The sequence below is a fragment of the Atheta coriaria genome, unplaced genomic scaffold (assembly GCF_025399875.1).
Source record: "Atheta coriaria isolate IRGN ID8LTWV9N9 unplaced genomic scaffold, Caltech_Dcor_3.1 hic_scaffold_4_pilon, whole genome shotgun sequence".
Classification (NCBI taxonomy): Eukaryota; Metazoa; Arthropoda; class Insecta; order Coleoptera; family Staphylinidae; genus Dalotia; species Dalotia coriaria.
Genome location: NW_027045446.1, coordinates 2,783,496 through 2,807,964, shown reverse-complemented (window position 1 = coordinate 2,807,964; position 24,469 = coordinate 2,783,496). Strand labels below are relative to the sequence as shown.

Here is a 24,469-nt window from a genome sequence, read left to right as displayed (position 1 = left end):
ATTTATTGCTAATTTTATTTTCAAATTTTGATCTAACGTGTTTTTTGCGAAAAATTTCATGTTTTGTTTATTTAAAACTCGTTTAATTTACTGACATCATAAAATAAGTACATAAAAACATCAATTTCCTATTTGTTGCTATGTCAACGTCTTTACCAACAAGGTGGTTAATATTAACAGAAGACTATCCACGCTAGTCGTATCAATTCCGATCATCCCTAGGGAAACATATTACGTCCTCGTACTTGTGGCTTTCATTTGCCTGCTCACTTTTGAATAAAATATTAAGCATGTCCCGTTTACGTTCGGTGGATCCAGGTAACGAGGACATTATGAAGGGATATGAAAGACTCAAAACCGTTGGAAAAGGTAAAATTATACTTAAAATTTATTCGTTTTCTTTAATTAATGCTTTTATAGGGTCTTTTGGAACTGCAACTTTGTACAAACGCCTTGCAGATGATATTCTTGTTGTTATGAAACACATTCACTTATCGGAAATGGCGCACAACGAACGCAACATGGCCCTGAACGAAGTTCAAGTGATTTCTTCCTTGGATCACGAAAATATTATAAAGTAAATGTATATTTTTTGTTTTGAATGTTTATAAATTATTATTTTTAGGTATTTAGGAAGTTTCGAAACAGATTCTGCTTTGGTAATTATCATGGAATATGCAAACGGCGGCAATCTCGCACAATTAATAACGTTAAAGAAAAACAACGACGAACCAATCGCCGAAAACTCTATTTTGAACATATTTTCACAGATTTGTAATGGGATTGGTTACATGCATATGCACAAAATTTTACACAGAGATTTAAAATCGGCGAATATTTTTTTAACGCGCGATGGTGTGGTGAAAATTGGAGATTTTGGTATTTCAAAAATGCTTACGACTCGTTCAGGAGCACAAACTGTAGTGGGAACACCATATTATTTAAGTCCTGAAATGGTAATGGTATCATATACTCATACTTAGATACTACTAATTTATTAATATTATTTTAGTGTGAGGGAAAAGAATACAATGAGAAGTCTGATATTTGGTCAATGGGCTGTATTTTATATGAACTGATTTGTTTGAGAAAACCGTTTGAAGCTACTACTTTACCATCTTTAGTACAACAAATTACTGCAGTAAGTAAAATTAAAATTGATATTTTATTATTATTATTTGAATTGTTTCATTAGGTGCAATATAAAGATATTCCCCAAACTTATTCAGATGGACTTCATCGTTTAGTTCAAATGATTTTACAAAAAGAATGCGAGAAACGACCCTCTGCTCAATATATTTATCAAACTATTATTCCTGCCATTTATGAGACGCTTTTAGATGCAGATTCTTCGAATAGATTATCTTTATCTACTATATTTAACCGAAGGTAAACATTTTATGAATTTTATTAATACTGAATCTTTTAAAGAACGTTTTGTTTGTTCAGTATTCCGAAGGACAGATCTGTTTTGTATGAATTGTATGGATTTACAAGTGAACCAAATTTATATCCCGTGAAGTTGCCACACAAACAAATTATTGATTTTTCTAATAGTGGGACACACTATATCGTGTTGACTATAGGTAATTTAATATAATAAAGTAACTTAACATTAGTTTTTTATCTTCTATATTTGGTTGATTGTAGATAAACGTGTTTATTCATGGGGTGAAGACGTTTACGGACAATTGGGGCACGGCCAACCAAGTGATTATAAAAAGTTCCCGATTTATGTAGATTTTTTTCGAGGACGAAATATTGCCAGATGTTTTGCGGGAGAATCATTCTCAATGTTTCTGACTGAGCATGGCACCATTTTTACTTGTGGAGATGGAAGATTTGGTTGCTTAGGACATGGAGATTGGAATACTACATCAAAACCCACGTTAATTAGTAAGCAAACTTTGTTAACATCATACGACATTTAATATTACAGAATTTAATAAAATGTAACTGTTGCAGCTTCGTTATCAAGCGTAAATATTACGAATTTAAGTTGTGGATCGACGCATGTGATCGCTTTAGCATCCAGTGGAGTGGTTTACTCGTGGGGTTCCTCAAAAGATGGACAATTAGGATTAGGAGCAACACAACATAGGTATATTAATATTTTAAACAATATTTATAGTATAATTAAAACAATTAATTAATTTTAGTTGTAAACCAACACGTGTTCAATTGCCAAGCGATGTAAACATTCGAGAAGTCTTTGCTGGTTACGACAATTCCGTTATTCTAACAACTAGCGGGCATATATTTGTTTCCGGTAGTAATTTGAATAACAAACTTGGTCTTGGCACACTAACTCATTGTAAGAAATTCGTATTCTTGTCTGGATTGGACGATAAAATTAAAGACGTTTCGTTGGCTTTTAAACATACGGTTCTATTGACGGAAAACGGTGAAGTTTTATGCATGGGAAGTAATCAAAACCATCAATGCGGAATGGGCAGGTATGTTAATGGCATTTTACGAGTCTTAGATTTACCACAAATTCAAGTAAGTAAAAACTATCTGTCCTGTAACAAAACATTAATAAATTGAAAAATTATATTCAATTGTTTTTGTAGATGATAACCGCAGGTACTTGTTACACTATAGCTGCTTCCGAAGATAACGTATTATATTTTTGGGGTACCCATTATCTGAAAACTTCAAAACCCCGCAATTTTAACGAAACCTACACAAATTTTCAAAGTAATTCGTCTGGATCGGGTGCGCAATTGTTGCCACCGTTCAAGGATGGTGAAAACATCGCTGGGAGTTTTACGGAAGTCGAGATGCGTTTTCGACGGTTAAAATACGCGGTACCTGAGGAGAATCTTAGCACATTTAAGCCCATAGTGCAAATAAAACCGACACCGATTTTGGCACTATACGCTTCACCGGAAAATGTAAAACAGGGGAAAATTGTTTGGCTTGCTGGTATTAGCGCCAATGATAACAGTGTTTCGGTTTTGGTGCACACAACTGCACCGCCACCCATAAAGAAACTTGAAGATGATACTGGCGGACAATCATTACTTGTAAGACGTTTAATAATAAAATGTCTTGTCTATACCTTTATGTTTCAGATGAATTGGAATAAATCGAATCGTATTTATAGAAATCAGACTTTACCGAATACTCCACAAATGTCTTAAAATTATTTTTTGATATGAAAGATTGGAAAATAGTTGCTCGTGATTCTCATTTTGCACCGTGTGGAAAGATTACTTAATTCCGCAATTGTGAAAAAAAAATTCAAATTTATCATATAATTTGCTTCATTGAAAGCATTGGTAGGTCTAAAATATACTACATTTACTCTTAAAATTGCGAACAATTAAACAATTAAATGTGAACATCCTAGCGTCATCTAGGTTTGAGTTTTGTGTTTTTGTATTTTTATGTAAACATGCTATTTCTTTGGATTGGGAGGTGCATGTACACTTTTGTGTACATGTGACACACGGACACAGGTGCCCCTCCATAACAAACCTGACCACTCACTGACTTCAAGTCACCTTAGATGGCGCAGCAATACACTTTATTAAGTAAAAATAGTCGCACGATGCCGTGTGCGTACCTTGCGTTTCATTCGGCGTGCCGCTTTCGTTATTACATTCGGTAAATCGCGATTTGTTTAATTAAACCATCGTCAATATTTCCTGTTAATAAACGTGTCTTGTGTTTTGCTAATGATTTATTGCGTGTGTAACGTGAATTTATTGTGTTCTATATTTACTGCACGCGTGTTTCCGTGAGTGCCGTTATCCGTTGCCGTCGGACGCTGACCGTCGTTATTCTGTGATTTCTAATAATAGTGATTAAAATTAGTTCACATAACATTTTGGACTTGGGCAATTCAATTTTGTCGTCAAAAGCAGATCTTGTACTTATATGCCGCCTGGTAAATATGCTCATTCGAATAATTATACTTACTCGTTACTATTATCAGGAATTGTACGGAACGATAAAAGTAATCTGTTCTTTCTTCTTTGTTTTCGAATCTTCTTTCTTTACATTTTCGGTGTTGCAAGTATAACTGAATAAATTAAATCATTTATAGTGTTTGTTTGCTAAGTTAATTTACAAGTTGTATTGTTTAGTAATTACATTTTTGCAGAAAATGAAAATGGTATAAAAATAACAAGAATTAAATGGGTAAATTAGTATTAGTTTAGATTTGTTCTAATTTTTGTTTTATATTGTGAAGAATGAATACAATATTGACTTGTAATTATTGTTTTTGAATGTCTGCAAACTAAATCATTTGACACCTGACTAGAACATATTTATTTCGTTTCGGGGCTAATCCGAGTGTGTATGTATACCTAAGGGATTGTCCATTAATCACGTGAGGCATGAAGGGGGGGGGAGGGGTTTGTTAAAAATCACGAAAAATCACCAGGGGGAGGGGGGAGTGGAGTAAGATATCACGTGTATTTATTTTTTCGTCAAACGCACGATTTCTAAAGAGAAAAATTTTATTATTCTTTGTTGGGATTAAAATACACGTGATGATGGGGGTGGGGGGTGGGGGTAATCTTAAACCTCACGACGTATCACCAAGGGGGAGGGGGGGTCCAAAAAATGAAAAAAAAAGATCACGTGATTAATGGACAGCCCCTAAGTACAACGTTTTACATTGCAACAACGGATATGAATGGTAAAAATGATAATACTTTATTTGGACGACAAACATTATGTTTTGAGATGCAATTTGATAACATTCCTGGCATTTGTATAAAACGTTCTAACAGAAGTTCTCTTCTATGTTGTAAAAATATCAATATATTTTTGTGTCAGAAATAGTTTTTCCGATATTACACGCGAACGCGTGTAATTTTTTGATTTTCTAGAAGTTTCTTAACATCATGTCAAGTCCTTTAGTCTTTCTGGAAATGCCCTAAATGCCCTTCAAAAATAGCTCTTTTTCAAAAAAATTAAAAACATGGTGTGGGAAACAACCCTTCTAGAAGTACCCTAAATTGCCCTTGAAAAATAGCTGTTTTTGTGCCATAAATTTTATTTTCGGCTCCAAAAACAGGGTCAAAATCGCATTTATAGATATTTTCTGTCGAATAACAGGGTTGAACGTCTTTCCTGATGTTTTCCTTTTTAAACATGGCATTTTCTTTTTGTAACACTCTGTATATTTTCCTCAAATTTCTCAAAATCGACTTCAAAATTGTCATTTCATATTTTATAGTCAAATTGTCGCTAGACTGTGCTAGCTGTACCAAAAGCTTCAGCTCGCCACGTTACTTGTGCATTTAATTTAATTCGGTAATTGGGTTTTTTAATACAATCGGATACCGCCAGTATTTAGTGGTAACAAAGAAAGAGTCATTTTAACCGACGCGCCTTTGCCGCCCCGTAATTAATTTTCATTATTTTTCATGTTCCGTCATGGAAATTAGGTCATATCTCGGGAACGGTTTGCGCTATTGGGGTGCTCATTTTTTGATATTGTAGAAGAAGACTTATTTTAAACGAAACGCATTTGACACCCCCGGATTTCGGCCGGGAACACCCTAAAATTGGCTTCAAAATTAGGTAATTTTCAATATTTTTCATGTTTCGTTGTGGAAATTGGGTCATATCTTGGGAACGGTTTGCGTTATTGGGGTGTTCATTTTTTGTTATTGTAGAAGAAGAGTTGTTTTAAACGAAACGCATTTGACACCCCCGGATTTCGGCCGGGAACACCCTCAAAACTGGCTTCAAAATTAGTAAATTTTCAATATTTTTCATGTTTTGCGGTGGAAATTAGGTCATATCTCGGGAACGGTTTGCTTTATGGGGGGTGTTCATTTTTTGTTATTGTAGAAGAAGAGTTGTTTTAAACGATACGCGTTTGACACCCCCGGATTTCGGCCGGGAACACCCTTAAAACTGGCTTCAAAATTAGTAAATTTTCAATATTTTTCATGTTTTGCCGTGGAAATTGGCTCTTATCTCGAGAACGGTTTGCGTTATTGGGGTGTTCATTTTTTGTTATTGTAGAAGAAGAGTTATTTTAAACGATACGCATTTGACACCTCCGGAATTCGGCCGGGAACACCCTCAAAACTGGCTTCAAAATTAGTAAATTTTCAATATTTTTCATGTTTTGTCGTGGAAATTGGCTCATATCTCGAGAACGGTTTGCGTTATTGGGGTGTTCTTTTTTTGTTATTGTAGAAGAAGAGTCATTTTAAACGATTAGCATTTGACACCTCCGGAATTTGGCCGGGAACACCCTCAAAACTGGTTTCAAAATTAGTAAATTTTCAATATTTTTCATGTTTTGTCGTGGAAATTGGCTCATATCTTGAGAACGGTTTGCGTTATTGGGGTGTTCATTTTTTGTTATTGTAGAAGAAGAGTTATTTTAAACGAAACGCATTTGACACCCCCGGATTTCGTCCGGGAACACCCTTAAAATTGGCTTCAAAATTAGGTAATTTTAAATATTTTTCATGTTTCGTCGTGGAAATTGGGTCATATATCCGGAACGGTTTGCGTTATTGGGGTGTTCATTTTTTGTTATTGTAGAAGAAGAGTTATTTTAAACGAAACGCATTTGACACCCCCGGATTTCGGGCGGGAACACCCTTAAAATTGGCTTCAAAATTAGGTAATTTTCAATATTTTTCATGTTTTGCGGTGGAACATAGGTCATATCTCGGGAACGGTTTGCGTTATTGGGGTGTTCATTTTTTGTTATTGTAGAAGAAGAGTTGTTTTAAACGATACGCGTTTGACACCCCCGGATTTCGGCCGGGAACACCCTTAAAACTGGCTTCAAAATTAGTAAATTTTCAATATTTTTCATGTTTTGCCGTGGAAATTGGCTCATATCTCGAGAACGGTTTGCGTTATTGGGGTGTTCATTTTTTGTTATTGTAGAAGAAGAGTTATTTTAAACGATACGCATTTGACACCTCCGGAATTCGGCCGGGAACACCCTCAAAACTGGCTTCAAAATTAGTAAATTTTCATTATTTTTCATGTCTTGTCGTAGAAATTGGCTCGTATCTCGAGAACGGTTTGCGTTATTGGGGTGTTCTTTTTTTGTTATTGTAGAAGAAGAGTCATTTTAAACGATTAGCATTTGACACCTCCGGAATTTGGCCGGGAACACCCTCAAAACTGGTTTCAAAATTAGTAAATTTTCAATATTTTTCATGTTTTGTCGTGGAAATTGGCTCATATCTTGAGAACGGTTTGCGTTATTGGGGTGTTCATTTTTTGTTATTGTAGAAGAAGAGTTATTTTAAACGAAACGCATTTGACACCCCCGGATATCGTCCGGGAACACCCTTAAAATTGGCTTCAAAATTAGGTAATTTTCAATATTTTTCATGTTTCGTCGTGGAAATTGGGTCATATCTCCGGAACGGTTTGCGTTATTGGGGTGTTCATTTTTTGTTATTGTAGAAGAAGAGGTATTTTAAACGAAACGCATTTGACACCCCCGGATTTCGGGCGGGAACACTCTTAAAATTGGCTTCAAAATTAGGTAATTTTCAATATTTTTCATGTTTTGCGGTGGAAATTAGGTCATATCTCGGGAACGGTTTGCGTTATTGGGGTGTTCATTTTTTGTTATTGTAGAAGAAGAGTTATTTTAAACGAAACTCATTTGACACCCCCGGATTTCGGGTGGGAACACCCTTAAAATTGGCTTCAAAATTAGGTAATTTTCAATATTTTTCATGTTTCGTCGTGGAAATTGGGTCATATCTCGGGAACGGTTTGCGTTATTGGGGTGTTCATTTTTTGTTATTGTAGAAGAAGAGTTATTTTAAACGATACGCATTTGACACCTCCGGAATTCGGCCGGGAACACCCTCAAAACTGGCTTCAAAATTAGTAAATTTTCAATATTTTTTATGTTTTGTCGTGGAAATTGGCTCATATCTCGAGAACGGTTTGCGTTATTGGGGTGTTCTTTTTTTGTTATTGTAGAAGAAGAGTCATTTTAAACGATTAGCATTTGACACCTCCGGAATTTGGCCGGGAACACCCTCAAAACTGGTTTCAAAATTAGTAAATTTTCAATATTTTTCATGTTTTGTCGTGGAAATTGGCTCATATCTCGAGAACGGTTTGCGTTATTGGGGTGTTCTTTTTTTGTTATTGTAGAAGAAGAGTCATTTTAAACGATTAGCATTTGACACCTCCGGAATTTGGCCGGGAACACCCTCAAAACTGGTTTCAAAATTAGTAAATTTTCAATATTTTTCATGTTTCGTCGTGGAAATTGGGTCATATCTCCGGAACGGTTTGCGTTATTGGGGTGTTCATTTTTTGTTATTGTAGAAGAAGAGTTATTTTAAACGAAACGCATTTGACACCCCCGGATTTCGGGCGGGAACACCCTTAAAATTGGCTTCAAAATTAGGTAATTTTCAATATTTTTCATGTTTTGTCGTGGAAATTGGGTCATATCTCGGGAACGGTTTGCGTTATTGGGGTGTTCATTTTTTGTTATTGTAGAAGAAGAGTTGTTTTAAACGATACGCATTTGACACCCCCGGATTACGGCCGGGAACACCCTTAAAACTGGCTTCAAAATTAGTAAATTTTCAATATTTTTCATGTTTTGCCGTGGAAATTGGCTCATATCTCGAGAACGGTTTGCGTTATTGGGGTGTTCATTTTTTGTTATTGTAGAAGAAGAGTTATTTTAAACGATACGCATTTGACACCTCCGGAATTCGACCGGGAACACCCTCAAAACTGGCTTCAAAATTAGTAAATTTTCAATATTTTTCATGTTTTGTCGTGGAAATTGGCTCATATCTCGAGAACGGTTTGCGTTATTGGGGTGTTCTTTTTTTGTTATTGTTGAAGAAGAGTTGTTTTAAACGATACGCATTTGACACCCCAGATTTCGGCCGGGAACACCCTTAAAACTGGCTTCAAAATTAGTAAATTTTCAATATTTTTCATGTTTTGCCGTGGAAATTGGCTCATATCTCGAGAACGGTTTGCGTTATTGGGGTGTTCTTTTTTTGTTATTGTAGAAGAAGAGTCATTTTAAACGATTAGCATTTGACACCTCCGGAATTTGGCCGGGAACACCCTCAAAACTGGTTTCAAAATTAGTAAATTTTCAATATTTTTCATGTTTCGTCGTGGAAATTGGGTCATATCTCCGGAACGGTTTGCGTTATTGGGGTGTTCATTTTTTGTTATTGTAGACGAAGAGTTATTTTAAACGAAACGCATTTGACACCCCCGGATTTCGGGCGGGAACACCCTTAAAACTGGCTTCAAAATTAGTAAATTTTCAATATTTTTCATGTTTTGCCGTGGAAATTGGCTCATATCTCGAGAACGGTTTGCGTTATTGGGGTGTTCATTTTTTGTTATTGTAGAAGAAGAATTATTTTAAACGATACGCATTTGACACCTCCGGAATTCGACCGGGAACACCCTCAAAACTGGCTTCAAAATTAGTAAATTTTCAATATTTTTCATGTTTTGTCGTGGAAATTGGCTCATATCTCGAGAACGGTTTGCGTTATTGGGGTGTTCTTTTTTTGTTATTGTTGAAGAAGAGTTGTTTTAAACGATACGCATTTGACACCCCCGGATTTCGGCCGGGAACACCCTTAAAACTGGCTTCAAAATTGGTAAATTTTCAATATTTTTCATGTTTTGCCGTGGAAATTGGCTCATATCTCGAGAACGGTTTGCGTTATTGGGGTGTTCATTTTTTGTTATTGTAGAAGAAGAGTTATTTTAAACGAAACGCATTTGACACCCCCGGATTTCGGCCGGGAACACCCTTAAAATTGGCTTCAAAATTAGGTAATTTTCAATATTTTACATGTTTTGTCTTGGAAATTTGCTCATATCTCAGGAATGGTTTGCGTTATTGGGATGTTCATTTTTTGTTATTGTAGAAGAAGAGTTGTTTTAAATGATTAGCATTTGACACCCCCGGAATTCGGCCTGGAACACCCTTAAAATTGGCTTCAAAATTAGGTAATTTTCAATATTTTTCATGTTTCGTCGTGGAAATTGGGTCATATCTCCGGAACGGTTTGCGTTATTGGGGTGTTCATTTTTTGTTATTGTAGAAGAAGAGGTATTTTAAACGAAACGCATTTGACACCCCCGGATTTCGGGCGGGAACACTCTTAAAATTGGCTTCAAAATTAGGTAATTTTCAATATTTTTCATGTTTTGCGGTGGAAATTAGGTCATATCTCGGGAACGGTTTGCGTTATTGGGGTGTTCATTTTTTGTTATTGTAGAAGAAGAGTTATTTTAAACGAAACGCATTTGACACCCCCGGATTTCGTCCGGGAACACCCTTAAAATTGGCTTCAAAATTAGGTAATTTTCAATATTTTTCATGTTTCGTCGTGGAAATTGGGTCATATCTCCGGAACGGTTTGCGTTATTGGGGTGTTCATTTTTTGTTATTGTAGAAGAAGAGTTATTTTAAACGATACGCATTTGACACCTCCGGAATTCGGCCGGGAACACCCTCAAAACTGGCTTCAAAATTAGTAAATTTTCAATATTTTTTATGTTTTGTCGTGGAAATTGGCTCATATCTCGAGAACGGTTTGCGTTATTGGGGTGTTCTTTTTTTGTTATTGTAGAAGAAGAGTCATTTTAAACGATTAGCATTTGACACCTCCGGAATTTGGCCGGGAACACCCTCAAAACTGGTTTCAAAATTAGTAAATTTTCAATATTTTTCATGTTTTGTCGTGGAAATTGGCTCATATCTCGAGAACGGTTTGCGTTATTGGGGTGTTCTTTTTTTGTTATTGTAGAAGAAGAGTCATTTTAAACGATTAGCATTTGACACCTCCGGAATTTGGCCGGGAACACCCTCAAAACTGGTTTCAAAATTAGTAAATTTTCAATATTTTTCATGTTTCGTCGTGGAAATTGGGTCATATCTCCGGAACGGTTTGCGTTATTGGGGTGTTCATTTTTTGTTATTGTAGAAGAAGAGTTATTTTAAACGAAACGCATTTGACACCCCCGGATTTCGGGCGGGAACACCCTTAAAATTGGCTTCAAAATTAGGTAATTTTCAATATTTTTCATGTTTTGTCGTGGAAATTGGGTCATATCTCGGGAACGGTTTGCGTTATTGGGGTGTTCATTTTTTGTTATTGTAGAAGAAGAGTTGTTTTAAACGATACGCATTTGACACCCCCGGATTACGGCCGGGAACACCCTTAAAACTGGCTTCAAAATTAGTAAATTTTCAATATTTTTCATGTTTTGCCGTGGAAATTGGCTCATATCTCGAGAACGGTTTGCGTTATTGGGGTGTTCATTTTTTGTTATTGTAGAAGAAGAGTTATTTTAAACGATACGCATTTGACACCTCCGGAATTCGACCGGGAACACCCTCAAAACTGGCTTCAAAATTAGTAAATTTTCAATATTTTTCATGTTTTGTCGTGGAAATTGGCTCATATCTCGAGAACGGTTTGCGTTATTGGGGTGTTCTTTTTTTGTTATTGTTGAAGAAGAGTTGTTTTAAACGATACGCATTTGACACCCCCGGATTTCGGCCGGGAACACCCTTAAAACTGGCTTCAAAATTAGTAAATTTTCAATATTTTTCATGTTTTGCCGTGGAAATTGGCTCATATCTCGAGAACGGTTTGCGTTATTGGGGTGTTCTTTTTTTGTTATTGTAGAAGAAGAGTCATTTTAAACGATTAGCATTTGACACCTCCGGAATTTGGCCGGGAACACCCTCAAAACTGGTTTCAAAATTAGTAAATTTTCAATATTTTTCATGTTTCGTCGTGGAAATTGGGTCATATCTCCGGAACGGTTTGCGTTATTGGGGTGTTCATTTTTTGTTATTGTAGAAGAAGAGTTATTTTAAACGAAACGCATTTGACACCCCCGGATTTCGGGCGGGAACACCCTTAAAACTGGCTTCAAAATTAGTAAATTTTCAATATTTTTCATGTTTTGCCGTGGAAATTGGCTCATATCTCGAGAACGGTTTGCGTTATTGGGGTGTTCTTTTTTTGTTATTGTAGAAGAAGAGTCATTTTAAACGATTAGCATTTGACACCCCCGGAATTCGGCCGGGAACACCCTCAAAACTGGCTTCAAAATTAGTAAATTTTCAATATTTTTCATGTTTTGTCGTGGAAATTGGCTCATATCTCGAGAACGGTTTGCGTTATTGGGGTGTTCTTTTTTTGTTATTGTAGAAGAAGAGTTGTTTTAAACGATACGCATTTGACACCCCCGGATTTCGGCCGGGAACACCCTTAAAACTGGCTTCAAAATTAGTAAATTTTCAATATTTTTCATGTTTTGCCGTGGAAATTGGCTCATATCTCGAGAACGGTTTGCGTTATTGGGGTGTTCATTTTTTGTTATTGTAGAAGAAGAGTTATTTTAAACGAAACGCATTTGACACCCCCGGATTTCGGCCGGGAACACCCTTAAAATTGGCTTCAAAATTAGGTAATTTTCAATATTTTACATGTTTTGTCTTGGAAATTTGCTCATATCTCAGGAATGGTTTGCGTTATTGGGATGTTCATTTTTTGTTATTGTAGAAGAAGAGTTGTTTTAAATGATTAGCATTTGACACCCCCGGAATTCGGCCTGGAACACCCTTAAAATTGGCTTCAAAATGAGGTAATTTTCAATATTTTTCATGTTTCGTTGTGGAAATTAGGTCATATCTCGGGAACGGTTTGCGCTATTGGGGTGTTCATTTTAGTTATTGTAGAAAAAGAGTTGTTTTAAACGACACGCATTTGACTCCCCTAGAATTCGGCCGGGAACACCCTTAAAACTGGCTTCAAAATTAGGTAATTTTCAATATTTTTCATGTTTCGTCGTGGAAATTTTGATACCATCAAGGGTCGGGAAGTGCCTTTAAAGTGATCTCCAATTTCATCAATTTTGCTTATTTTTGAAAAGTTCTGGTGGAAAATGGTCTGTATCTTGTGTTTCTCTGGCTCGATTTCTATTTTGTATTCTTCAGATCAGAGAGAAATAGTTGCTTAATCAAATAGACTACATTTTGATACCATCAAGGGTCGGGAAGTGCCCTTAAATTGATCTACAATTTCAGTAACTTAGGTAATCTTTGAAAAGTTGTGGTGGAAAACGATATTGGGAATATTGGGAATAATGATTTGCAGTTGAAAAGTCGTAGAAGTAGAAAATTTGCACAGGGCGTTAATAGCGCCAAAACTTGCACTGCTATGCTGGCACGAAGTACGTGCCGATATTTTGCGTGTAAACAATTTTTTTGTCGCGTTCAGCGAGCGTATCGCAACAGTGATAGTGGCCGCATGATGTCGGCGTTGGCTGCGTACAGCTCAGTGTACTCGGCAGTTTCATTCCGGTCGTCGAGTAAACCATGCGTGTTCATCGCGACTAGTTCTATTTTGTCCGATCATATTTAGGCAGATCGATGTATAATTAACTAAAGTTATATTCGTTAAACAATCGACGGCATATACTAGAATCGGACGTGACCGGGGTTTTAAAAGTGTGATTGCACGCGTTGGATGTTTTTCAATCGCGGATTCAATTTCGGTTTTCCGAAGCGCGTGTCAAACGGTTATCTTTTATAATTATCTCGTGCAAGTAGGCGCTGGTATCCAGCGAGGAAGTTTGTGAGTGCACTAATGGAGTTTGCAATATTTATAGCGGAAGTTTTGGAGATGCGCTAATTTTAAGGCAAGTCTTTACTGCGATAGAATTTAATAACTGCCAATATTTTTTATTTAAAAAAATGTATCTATTGTTAAATGTTATATATTTCTTATATATTATATTTCTTACATATTTCTTTGTAGTATCCCCTTTGTCGTTTTCAGTATTGACGTCTTAAATAATATTGCATATAAATCTTATGCGCGTGTAGCGAGTGGAATATAGCTAAAACTTGTGTTGTTGTTTTTAAAAAGTAGAATAAAGTAGAAACATAAATAGAAGAATCAAATATCAATGATAAAAACACTCGGTGGTCGAGTGGAGAGGTGCACCTGCTGGCATGCCAGCAGACACGGATCGAATCTCAGGTATAGAAGGCATTTTTCTCAAATATAAAAATATCAGGTGTAATTTGGGTTGCATATATGAATTGCAACAAAATGTAAGAGAAATTGAAATACAAGTGAAGGCAATATGAGAAGTAAGAGCAAGTAAGTGGAGGAGCAGAGAACAGAGAAATAGGAGAACAAGAAGAAAGAAGTAGTAGTAGTAGAGAAGAGGAGAAGATAGAAGAAAGAGAACAGGAGAGGATCAGATTTTTAAATTTTTTGGCACGTGTCGTTATAAGACAGTCTACGGTCGATCTCCCAGAGCGCCGGAGGCGCTCTGGTCGATCGCCCACTGCTTCGATCCGTCCATTGCTCCCGGCCCATCCTACAGCTACGATGTCTCTGCGCTTCATCCCCGAAATAGTCAGGCATATCAACAATTTTTATGGTGGGGGGATCATCCCCAGAGAGAGGGAACTCCTTATAAAAACATCCTTTTAAGAACTTGTAAAAATATTTCTAATTTTTAAGTCGCCTCAAGAGAGGGGACACTTAAAAATATTCTTACAAGGTCTGACCTGTGGCTGAAATGAAAGATGGAGAACATAAATCATACAGGATACCTTAACAATTTTTATAGTGGGGATCATCCCCCGAGTGGGAGAACTTCTTATAAGGACTTGTAGAGATATTCCTTAGTGTCGACGCTCTCAGGACCGACCACAGCCTTGAGAAATACTTTACAAGTTGTGACCTGTACCTGAAATGATAGAAAGAAGGGGTGCACAAGTCATAAGACACAGCCATTGCCTTTAACATTTCTTTATTAACAAACTAAATACAATATAAGTTCATAACTTGTATGTTCAATAGTTACAAGACATATGACGTCATTTTAAAACATGTTTATGACCTGCATAGCCGCGCTATGCTAACGGCTGCGAAATTTCAAAAGATAACACTGGAAAATAGCAAATTGCGCATTGTTTTCGCGTGACATCAGTGGAAAATTAAATACAGGGTGTTTTCGAAAGAAAATCTTCAATTAAAAAAGAAAATCACCCCAAAACAATAGAGATTTCTCATTTTTCACTGAGCATAAAGGAATACATACAAGGTGTTATCATAAAAAAAATTCAATTCAAAAAGAAATACCCCCGAAAACAATAAAGATTGCAAAATTTTCACTGGACATTAAAGAAAATTTTTATACAGGGTGATACAAAAAAAATCAAAAATACAAGAGTTAATAACTGTCTCCTCCTGGATATCTAGAAGTGATATGTGCGGGGAGAGAAACATGATAAATAATACATTTATTAATAATTATAATATTATTTGTCATCTTTTAAAGCAATACTAGCCTAATATTTCTTGAACACACAAATTAACAAACACGTAAAGCCAATTAGAGGCAGAATAATAAATAATATATATAATAATAAATACAAAAGCACCAATCAGGCACAAAAAACGGAATCTAACGGGAGTGAATCCCAGCTGACGGAACGCGACAATATTCCAATACTTGTAATACAACGCGGATTATATGCGACAATGTGACAACTATTTCTACTTATTTTCAGAGTGTTTAGTTATTTGACTGATTGCTTTTCCTTATCTGGTGATGAATTTACATTTGCTGTTTCATTCGTCAAATGTTAATAGAATGTAGTATTTACGTTACACATATTCTTACGCCTTCGCAGGTAAAATAATCCACAAGAGACACCCATAATGTAAATGATGTTTCTTCAAATTAACAATTAAATAAATACACAAAACAAATCCACTAGGAATTCTTAGCCGACGGAAGATATCCGACGGCCGACAGCAAACACGTGCGTACATTGTAAAACCACGCAATTCTGGATTCCACGCGCGATAAAACATTAACTGCCCGCCGCACTCGCCTGTTAATTCTAAATCCTATCATTGCTGACCAATTATAATTCAACTACCAATTTAAATTCACAAGAAACGCGATAACCCGAAAACCTCCGCGCAAGTAAACGCGTGCACACCACGCCGCAGCGCACTATCGACTAAGGAGGAAATAGCACAAGCAAGGCTGAGCGCGACGGACGCGCTGCAACTCGATAAAAAAGCAAGTTGTTTGTACACAAACACCGATAATAGTCAAGAGTGAGAACTATGAACAATTCATGTTGTTGATACAGTCTAATGCAATAAAAAACAATTATATTATGAACATACTACTCTTTTATTCGTATAAATAATGTATTCTATAATCCAGAATTAAATACTGTCTATATTTAAAACCTGTTTAGAAGATATTGGCAGAGTCTTAATCTACAGATAATTCCCTATAAAATAAGCTAGTTAAATTGGAAATCTAAGAACGGAAATTTTAATTCATAAGAAAAAAAATGGGCAAGATAACAACTATTTTCGATAGCGAATATATTCCAAACTAAAAGAGATAGATTTGAAAAATTCTCTATCAGATAAGATATAAAAATAATTAAAAGTTGTATAACTCGCGTTACAAAATTTTCTTAAAATAAATTTCAATACAGAAAGATACAGAATTAAATTCTGCATATAGGAAAATTATTCCGAACTTATTGTGACACCGCGTTCGCGAGTTATATCAAAAAACTACAATTCCTAGCGCAACGAGTACTAGTACACACACACACAACTTTCAATATAACTCGCGTTACGGAATTTTCTTGCAATAAATTTCAATAGAGGGACATACAGAATTCAATTCCGCATTATGGAAAATAATTTCGAACTTATTTTGACACCGCGTTCACGTGTTATAACAAAAAAACTACAATTCCTAGCGCAACGAGTACTAGTGCACACACACACAACTTTCAATATAACTCGCGTTACGGAATTTTCTGGCAAAACATTTTTATACTGGGAGATGCAAAATTAAATTCTGCATTTAAGAAAATTAATCCAAACTAATTGTGACACCGCGTTCGCGTGTTAGAATAAAAAAACTACAATTCCTAGCGCAACGAGTACTACGGCGCAAACACAACTTTCATTGTAATTCGCGTTACGGAATTTTATGACCAAACATTTTTATACTGGACGATGCAAAATTAAATTCTGCATTTAAGAAAATCAATCCAAACTAATTGTGACACCGCGTTCGCGTGTTATAATAAAAAAAACTACAATTCCTAGCGCAACGAGTACTACGGCGCAAACACAACTTTCATTATAACTCGCGTTGCGGAATTTTCTGGCAAAACATTTTTATACTGGGAGATGCAAAATTAAAAGTGCATTTGGGAAAATTAATTCGAACTAATTACGACACCGCGTTCGCGTGTTATAACAAAAAAACTACAATTCCTAGCGCAACGAGTACTACGGCGAAAACACAACTTTCATTCTAACTCGCGTTACGGAATTTTCTGGCAAAACATTTTAATACTGGAAGATGCAAAATTAAATTCTGCATTTGGGAAAATTAATCCGAACTAATTGTGACACCGTGTTCGCGTGTTATAACAAAAAAACTACAATTCCTAGCGCAACAAGTACTACGGCGAAAACACAACTTTCATTCTAACTCGCGTTACGGAATTTTCTGGCAAAACATTTTCATACTGGAAGATGCAGAATTAAATTCTGCATCTGGAAAAATTAATCCGAACCTATTGCAACACCGCGTTCGCGCATTATAACAAAAAAACTACAATTCCTAGCGGAACGAGTGACAAAAATCAGCCTTTCATTCAAATTTTTGCGGGTTCCTACGGTGCCCTGAACACGAGTCACTTTTACCGCGAGCCTCGTAGGGTGCCCTGAATCGAGTCACTTCTACCGCTAACAAATACCACCCGGCGGAGATTTTAATGCTGCTTTTTTGACGCCCCGCTGAAGTTACTAGGTCGCAGAGTTCGCATAGAATAACGGAAATATACAAAATTATACCAAATACTGACAATCAGAAGTATCAAACATACATACATACTGTACATATACTAAGTATACAAAAATATGATGAGACTTACCAGGAGTGCAAATCATGAGATTGAGAATCGTAGAACAAGTATTGATGTCAAGTAGCAAACATATCAGAGAATGGATTTGCATTAAAACAAGAATTGTTCGCATGAATCGACATTACAAAACTCGAAATTTGGAAAATGGTTGAACTGTACTGAAGGGAAATTCCCGATCAAGTAAAACTGCGGTAAGAACAAATCAAATTAATTCAATGAAATATTTAATCTAAAGAATAGAAATACTAACACCGATAAATAAGTAGAAGTCAAACAATTCTCGTGGGCAAGTTGTAGGGTACGGAATAAATATATTTTTATCTGTTTTATTTTCATGCACCAACCGGCCTAGCATCTCAGATCAGTCGGAGGAGCAAACCGAAAAGAAATGTCAATAAATTCGCATATCAGGGGCATTCCAGTGTAAACATTAAACATCTGTAAAAATAAGCATTTTCCAGGCGGGCAATGCATTAAATTTATATAAATTCAAACCGGAATGACAAATACAATGACGCGAAACTGAACTATGCCCATGAAATGAAGAATTTAATTATAATCTCACACATGAACTCTCACCCTGTGTATTGTAACTCATGGAACGTCACTGGCCCTCACTGGTATTTCTTCAATTACTATAATAAATGAATAAAAGTTAAAACATGTTATATAAATGCAAAATAAAAGAATGTTATCAATTCGTGCATCAAAACACGATGTTTGTTGTCGAAATGTGTGTGCACGGTGCATTCCACACGGCGAACGAGATAAGAACACACTAGTTGTAAATAAACACCGATAAGCGTCAATAGTCAGAAGATAGAACACAATGCTAGCTGGCAATGTCGGCACAAGTTAGAAACGCTTAGATTTTAATTTGAATTTAATAAAAGATGCAAACGTTCATATGAGTTTACTGTATTAGTTAGGTTTTAAGACCGTATTGTTTGCAACAGAGCTGCGATACCGGTGGCGGCCATGATGCGCCTGAAAGGCGAACACAGGCACGGCAAACGCGACGTTACATAGGATACTTTTCCGCTTAGAACGGAAAACTAAATCAATTACATTTATTATTCTAACTTTAAATGAAGTCCAATGTTATTTACGCAAGTGCAGAATAAAATAAATAGCAATTCTTACCAATTGGAAGATGGCCGACGGCACTTCACAACAGGTAAACAAGATAGCCGCGATACACTTACGCGCAAATAATAAATAACAGTACTAAAGTTACTAAAGTCAAGTTAAAATTAAATAGTCAATTGATGATCGAATATAATACGAATTGGAAAGTAGAAGTCCGGATAAACGATACGAGTCGCGCAAAATACGTCTGGCTCAACCAGCGACCGGCATAAAACTGGCCGCAAGCTGCATAAGCAACGACGAGGCAGTTTATGATAAGAAAGCAAGAGGTGTGCAAAGCCGGCGCGTCGATCACACGCGACCTTGTGCGTGAATTGCAATAGATGCGCAAACTTGGCGGCGCGTTGATGGAACGCGACCTTATGTGCGAATTGCATTTGGCATATAACTCAATTATAAACTTACCAATGCAGCGCTCATCGGATTGCAAGGGTACGGCAAGTACTGTAATTAAAAGAAAACATAAGTTAAAACAAAAACATTTCATACAATATGATAATATTATATTCACACATTGGAGAAAACAAACTTTCTGTGCTGAGTATCGCATTGGTCAGATAAAAGTAACTTACTCAAGCACGAATAGATTTCCGATTGATCTAGCGACCGACCATGTCCCATAATAACCGACAATAAAACCGCAGCATTGTAATTTGAAATATAAACATCAGAAGCAAGCAAAAAAAACATTTATGCACATTAAACGCACAATTACTTATTAAGAAAACACTGCAGATGCATATTACGACTAAGTCGATTGATGACCGAATATAATGCAAACTTTGAAAATAGAAGTCTGATAAAACGAAACGCGTTGCGCGATATAGGTACGTCTGGATACACCAGAGACCGGCACGAAACTAGCTGCAATCAATCAACAGAGAGAGCATGCCGAAACTGCGCACGCAAGGATGCGACAGTTAACAAGAAGACTCTGTGCCTGCTGTATAAACCCGGCACGAAAAACAAAAGATGCGCAAAGCCAGCGCGTCGATGTCATGCGACCTTGTGCGAGAATTGCAATAGATGCGCAAATCCGGCGGCGCGTCGATGGCACGCGACCTTGTGCACGAATTGCAATAAACAAGGTACCTGTGATAAGAACTAAACTAAAATGTGCTGCATGCGACAGCGCGACGAGATCTTACGCGTAGCATCTCGCACGGCGAATGCGATAAGAAAGTGGTTTATACACAAATGCTGATATGATTCAAAACGAATACAATTCTATTTTATGATTTTTAGTTCATGCTAGTGAACTAAAATTTAAATCATGAAATTATGATTTATTATTTGAGTTTTATTGAAGCAAAAATTTCCGCAGATGATATCAATTTTCTAATTGCAAGAAATCAGGAAAACAGATACTATGAATGATAAAAACTTTACTTACCAGTGTATCGAACACCGCAAATCAATTGTGAGAAGATACTGAAATAAAGAAGAAACAAAACATTAGTTACACAATTTCGGACAATGAGTTCCGGCGGAACCCAAAGTTTACCATAAATTTCGTCTTCTCACAATTATTTAAATTAGTATTCGTACCAGGTAACACATTGAGCCAACGAGTTGTGCAGAAGTCAAAAATGGTTCGCGCAAGTCCAAGATATGATTTATTATCACACACAAAGTCTGCCGGCCGGCGTCCGACGACAACCGATCAGAAATCCACGCGAAAATGTAATAAACACACAAAATATTGAATTCCGAAGATTACATACGCGATTAATATTTACCGAATGACCAAACACGGCAATTCAATAAAATATAACGCAATATACCGATTTTACAACGAGAAACACAAATACTCGACGGAGAATTCTTATGTGCCGCACGAAGTAACAGCTGCGTGCCGGCATCACAACTGTGCACGTCGACTGTCACTCGCAGGAATATTTTTAGTTAAAAATGTATCGTTGCGCTACCTGAGAATACTTTATGGTACCTCCAGAAAATACAAAGCGTTTCAAAAAGTGTGGCGTACATATGAGGCAGTGAGCAATTGCCTATGTATCAGTGAGTGGTCACGCACTTAAGTGGCCGTGTCCGTGTATCACACGTACACGAGAGTGCGCATGCACCACCCTATCTAAACAAATAGCAATTTTTACACATAACTCAAAACTTCAAATATAGAAGTCAATAGGATATACTTATTCAAAAATTAATCTAATTATAATATTATTATAATTATTATTATATTATTAAAATTATATTTGATATTATTATTATCAGATGGAAATTTAAAATAATTTAATTTCATGGGCTAAATAGTATAAAAACGCGAGTGAAAGTGCTAAAACTTGCAATTTTACATTTTTTGACGATTTATTTTAATTGCGAATATCTCGTAAACAAAAAGAGATAGAAAGGAACGAATCGCAGAGAATATAATAAAATAAAATATAATATAATACAAAAACCTCAGTAACTCGTTACTAATGATGACCTCGAGACGAAACATGTGTAACTCAAACAAAATTGTAATTCTATCACAAAAACTTATATAAATTTTTTAAATAGTAATTATGTTACATTGTAATTATGTCTCGATTTTATGTCTTTAAAAATCGCAATATCAAAACAAAATGTTTTGTGTGTCCCTCTTGGTATACCACGATTTTGGCAAGGATTGAGTGCTTCTTCCTAAAACAGTAAATATAGTTGTATTAAAATAAAAAATAAGTTTATAATCAGAGGGTTAAATTTATGTAAAACCAGAAATGGATATCACTGATACAAATCAAGAATTGGCTATATCCATTTCTGATTTTCTACAGATATTTTAAAAATGTGACTATTGTAAAATTAAGTTACCTTACAGGTCGTTCCGGAACAATTAATGTCGATTTGCATCTTCACATCTTTGATTAAATGGAGTCAACAATAGTTACAGTAAGGAAATTGCATTTCAGTGTTCATTTCACAGTCCACTACACTACTTCTAGTCTACGACTACAACTATAACTACAACTACGTGCTTGCTATCACTACACTACACTACACTACGAACTGCTTGTGAACACATGAAACACAATTTTGAGTCCTCTCATTCTGACAATTGTTGATCCATTTTTGTTCACCACTGAATGTGACATTTTGCATTATAATGTTTCGTCTTCTTCACTTTCAAGTTATTTTTGCAAAACTAAAAAAATTAAAAGATATTAAAGCAATTAAAAAATGCGATGTTTGTGTGATTCATGTGCATGTTGCCCTCATGCTCCCCATGTTGAATCCCAACGGTGGCAAGAAATGTAATCCAGCTTCTGTGAATAAGAAAATTAATAAATTAATAATGATACGAGCAATATTTTATTGTGATAATCCCTACCTAAGCATCTTGGCGGCTGTTCATACCCCCGGAGGTAGTGGCCCATTCCTTGATGGGTATACACACGACCCCCAGAGGCTTTTCCTGGTCGAATAGTTGGCTGCAACAGGTCCCGGCCTTTTAAGGATCGACGTCGGCGTTGATGGAACTGCATCACATCGACCTCTTCTTCTTCGTCGTCAGCTGAGTTAACATAAGATATAAATATAATAGAATAAAATAAGCAAATAAAAAGTCTTGTAGTAAAAAAATGATTGTAATAAAACTCACCTCAGTTTCTTTCCAGGTTTGCATACCCCTGAGGGCAGTAGCCCATTCCTTGATGGGTATACACATCAGGCCCTGACCCCCAAAGGCGGAAAGATAGCTGAGCCGAGACCATCAGGATCGACCTCGGCGTGGACAGAACTGCACCTCATTAAGTCTTCGTCAGCTACGGATAAAATTAATCACACACATAAATAGTTTTATAACAAACAATTGATTCTTATAATATTTACCTCAGTTTCTCCCCGACTTTGCAAGGGTAGGAACCCATTCCTTGATGGGTATACACATCAGGCCCTGACCCGCAAGGGTGGAAAGCTGGCTGATTTTGGACCATCAGGATCAACCTCGGCGTGGACGGATAACATATTCTTCTTCGGCTCCTGATAACAATAAAAAAATAAATAAAATCAAATATTATTGCGACTAAAAATTAATTGTAACTTACCTCAAGTTCTTTTGAAATGTGCCATATTCCAACAGAGCGTCTTATCTCTTCATGGCCCTCAGGATGGAAGGATCTTCTTGTTTCACATTCAAAAGTGAAACATAACAACGTGCAACATGACTATTGACTTTCGTGCAGTGAAAAAAATTCGTGCAAACTGGAAAGAAATTATTAAATATCTCATCACTCCCGCACTATATTGCAACACTCGCGCACTCCCGCACTAACACTTGTTTAACGAAATGCACAATATAATTCAACACTCACGCACTATTAATAATACATTGCACTGCACAAAACGTTGGTATCAGTATTTATCCAATTCCATTTTGACGTATCTCATTCTAAAATTTATCAATTTAATATGTTGTTTGACTCTGATGTAGAAGTTTTTCTGCTTAGGTAATTCGGCTGTATCCAGAATAGATGAGTAAGAACAAATATCTTCACTGAAGCACTATTTCACACTAATATTGATAACACTAAATTTCACACTCCCGCACTATATAAAAACACTCGCGCACTATAGTAAAACACACAAACACAATTATTTATTACAGTTGTTGGTATTCATACCCATTCCATTTAGTTTCGTTGAAATTCTTGATTTTCACAATTAATATTGGATTCTTTCTGTTAATGCAAGGCTCATTGTATCATCGTGTTGGGTAAATTTTCTTTGCCAACCATTTGTTTGTTTCTTCTGTTCTTCTTCTTGTCATTCTTCATTTTATGCGTTTCCTATTGATTCTACCTGATCCTTAGTTACCTACCCTGATGTTGTGTTATTTTAATTTATTTTGTTTTGTATTATGTGTTAAGAATGTCAGGTAAGGTGTGCCGAAGCACACCAATACCCTAAAAACCCTGACAATGATCATGAACAGGGCAAAAAGTGTAAGGTGTGTATGTGTATGTAAGTGTAAAAACTGAAGAAAGTCGATTTTCACTCCCGCACTATAATTAAACACTCCCGCACTACACGTATATTGCAACACTCGCGCACTAATAATAAGACACTGCACAATAGTTCATTTGTTGAAAATGTGATATGTGTGTGTGTGTGGGTAAGATGTGCCGAAACACACCAATACCCGAGAACTCTGACAATGATCATGAACAGAGCAAAAAGTGTAAGGTGTGTATGTGTATGTAAGTGTAAAAACTGAAGAAAGTCGATTTTCACTCCCGCACTATAAGACAACACTCCCGCACTACACGTATATTGCAACACTCGCGCACTAATAATAAGGCACTGCACAATAGTTCATTTGTTGAAAATGTGATA

General features: G+C 36.2%; 1 protein-coding gene and 2 long non-coding RNA genes across 5 annotated transcripts in view; 1 reads left to right on the top strand and 2 right to left on the bottom strand.

Annotated features, from left to right (window-relative positions):
• LOC135790489 (serine/threonine-protein kinase Nek8-like) overlaps window positions 1-23,153 on the top strand; it is a 23,515-nt gene extending 362 nt beyond the window's left edge. The window contains exons 2-14 of one of the 2 annotated variants that reach the window (XM_065300708.1): window positions 181-369; window positions 421-577; window positions 626-956; window positions 1,013-1,141; window positions 1,196-1,389; window positions 1,450-1,586; window positions 1,651-1,896; window positions 1,966-2,101; window positions 2,160-2,502; window positions 2,574-3,029; window positions 3,078-3,895; window positions 21,957-22,027; window positions 22,753-23,153. In XM_065300708.1, coding sequence (XP_065156780.1) covers window positions 291-369; window positions 421-577; window positions 626-956; window positions 1,013-1,141; window positions 1,196-1,389; window positions 1,450-1,586; window positions 1,651-1,896; window positions 1,966-2,101; window positions 2,160-2,502; window positions 2,574-3,029; window positions 3,078-3,146 — 2,277 coding nt within the window. In that variant the 5' untranslated portion in view covers window positions 181-290 and the 3' untranslated portion in view covers window positions 3,147-3,895; window positions 21,957-22,027; window positions 22,753-23,153. The remainder of the gene's footprint in view (window positions 1-180; window positions 370-420; window positions 578-625; window positions 957-1,012; window positions 1,142-1,195; window positions 1,390-1,449; window positions 1,587-1,650; window positions 1,897-1,965; window positions 2,102-2,159; window positions 2,503-2,573; window positions 3,030-3,077; window positions 3,896-21,956; window positions 22,028-22,752) is intronic. The other variant, XM_065300709.1, reaches the window with a different exon arrangement.
• Window positions 14,792-20,949, bottom strand: LOC135790503 (uncharacterized). 2 transcript variants are annotated; one of them, XR_010547797.1, is made up of 5 exons: window positions 20,678-20,949; window positions 20,523-20,560; window positions 19,124-19,573; window positions 18,231-18,615; window positions 14,792-18,166 (listed from the first exon to the last, which is right to left on the bottom strand). It is a non-coding gene; the product is annotated as an uncharacterized lncRNA (long non-coding RNA). The 2 variants fall into 2 exon arrangements; XR_010547796.1 differs by having other exon boundaries at window positions 14,792-18,615; window positions 20,678-20,947.
• On the bottom strand, window positions 21,600-24,469 carry LOC135790504 (uncharacterized). The gene is made up of 6 exons (XR_010547798.1): window positions 23,182-24,469; window positions 22,967-23,116; window positions 22,737-22,899; window positions 22,467-22,649; window positions 21,950-22,401; window positions 21,600-21,778 (listed from the first exon to the last, which is right to left on the bottom strand). It is a non-coding gene; the product is annotated as an uncharacterized lncRNA (long non-coding RNA).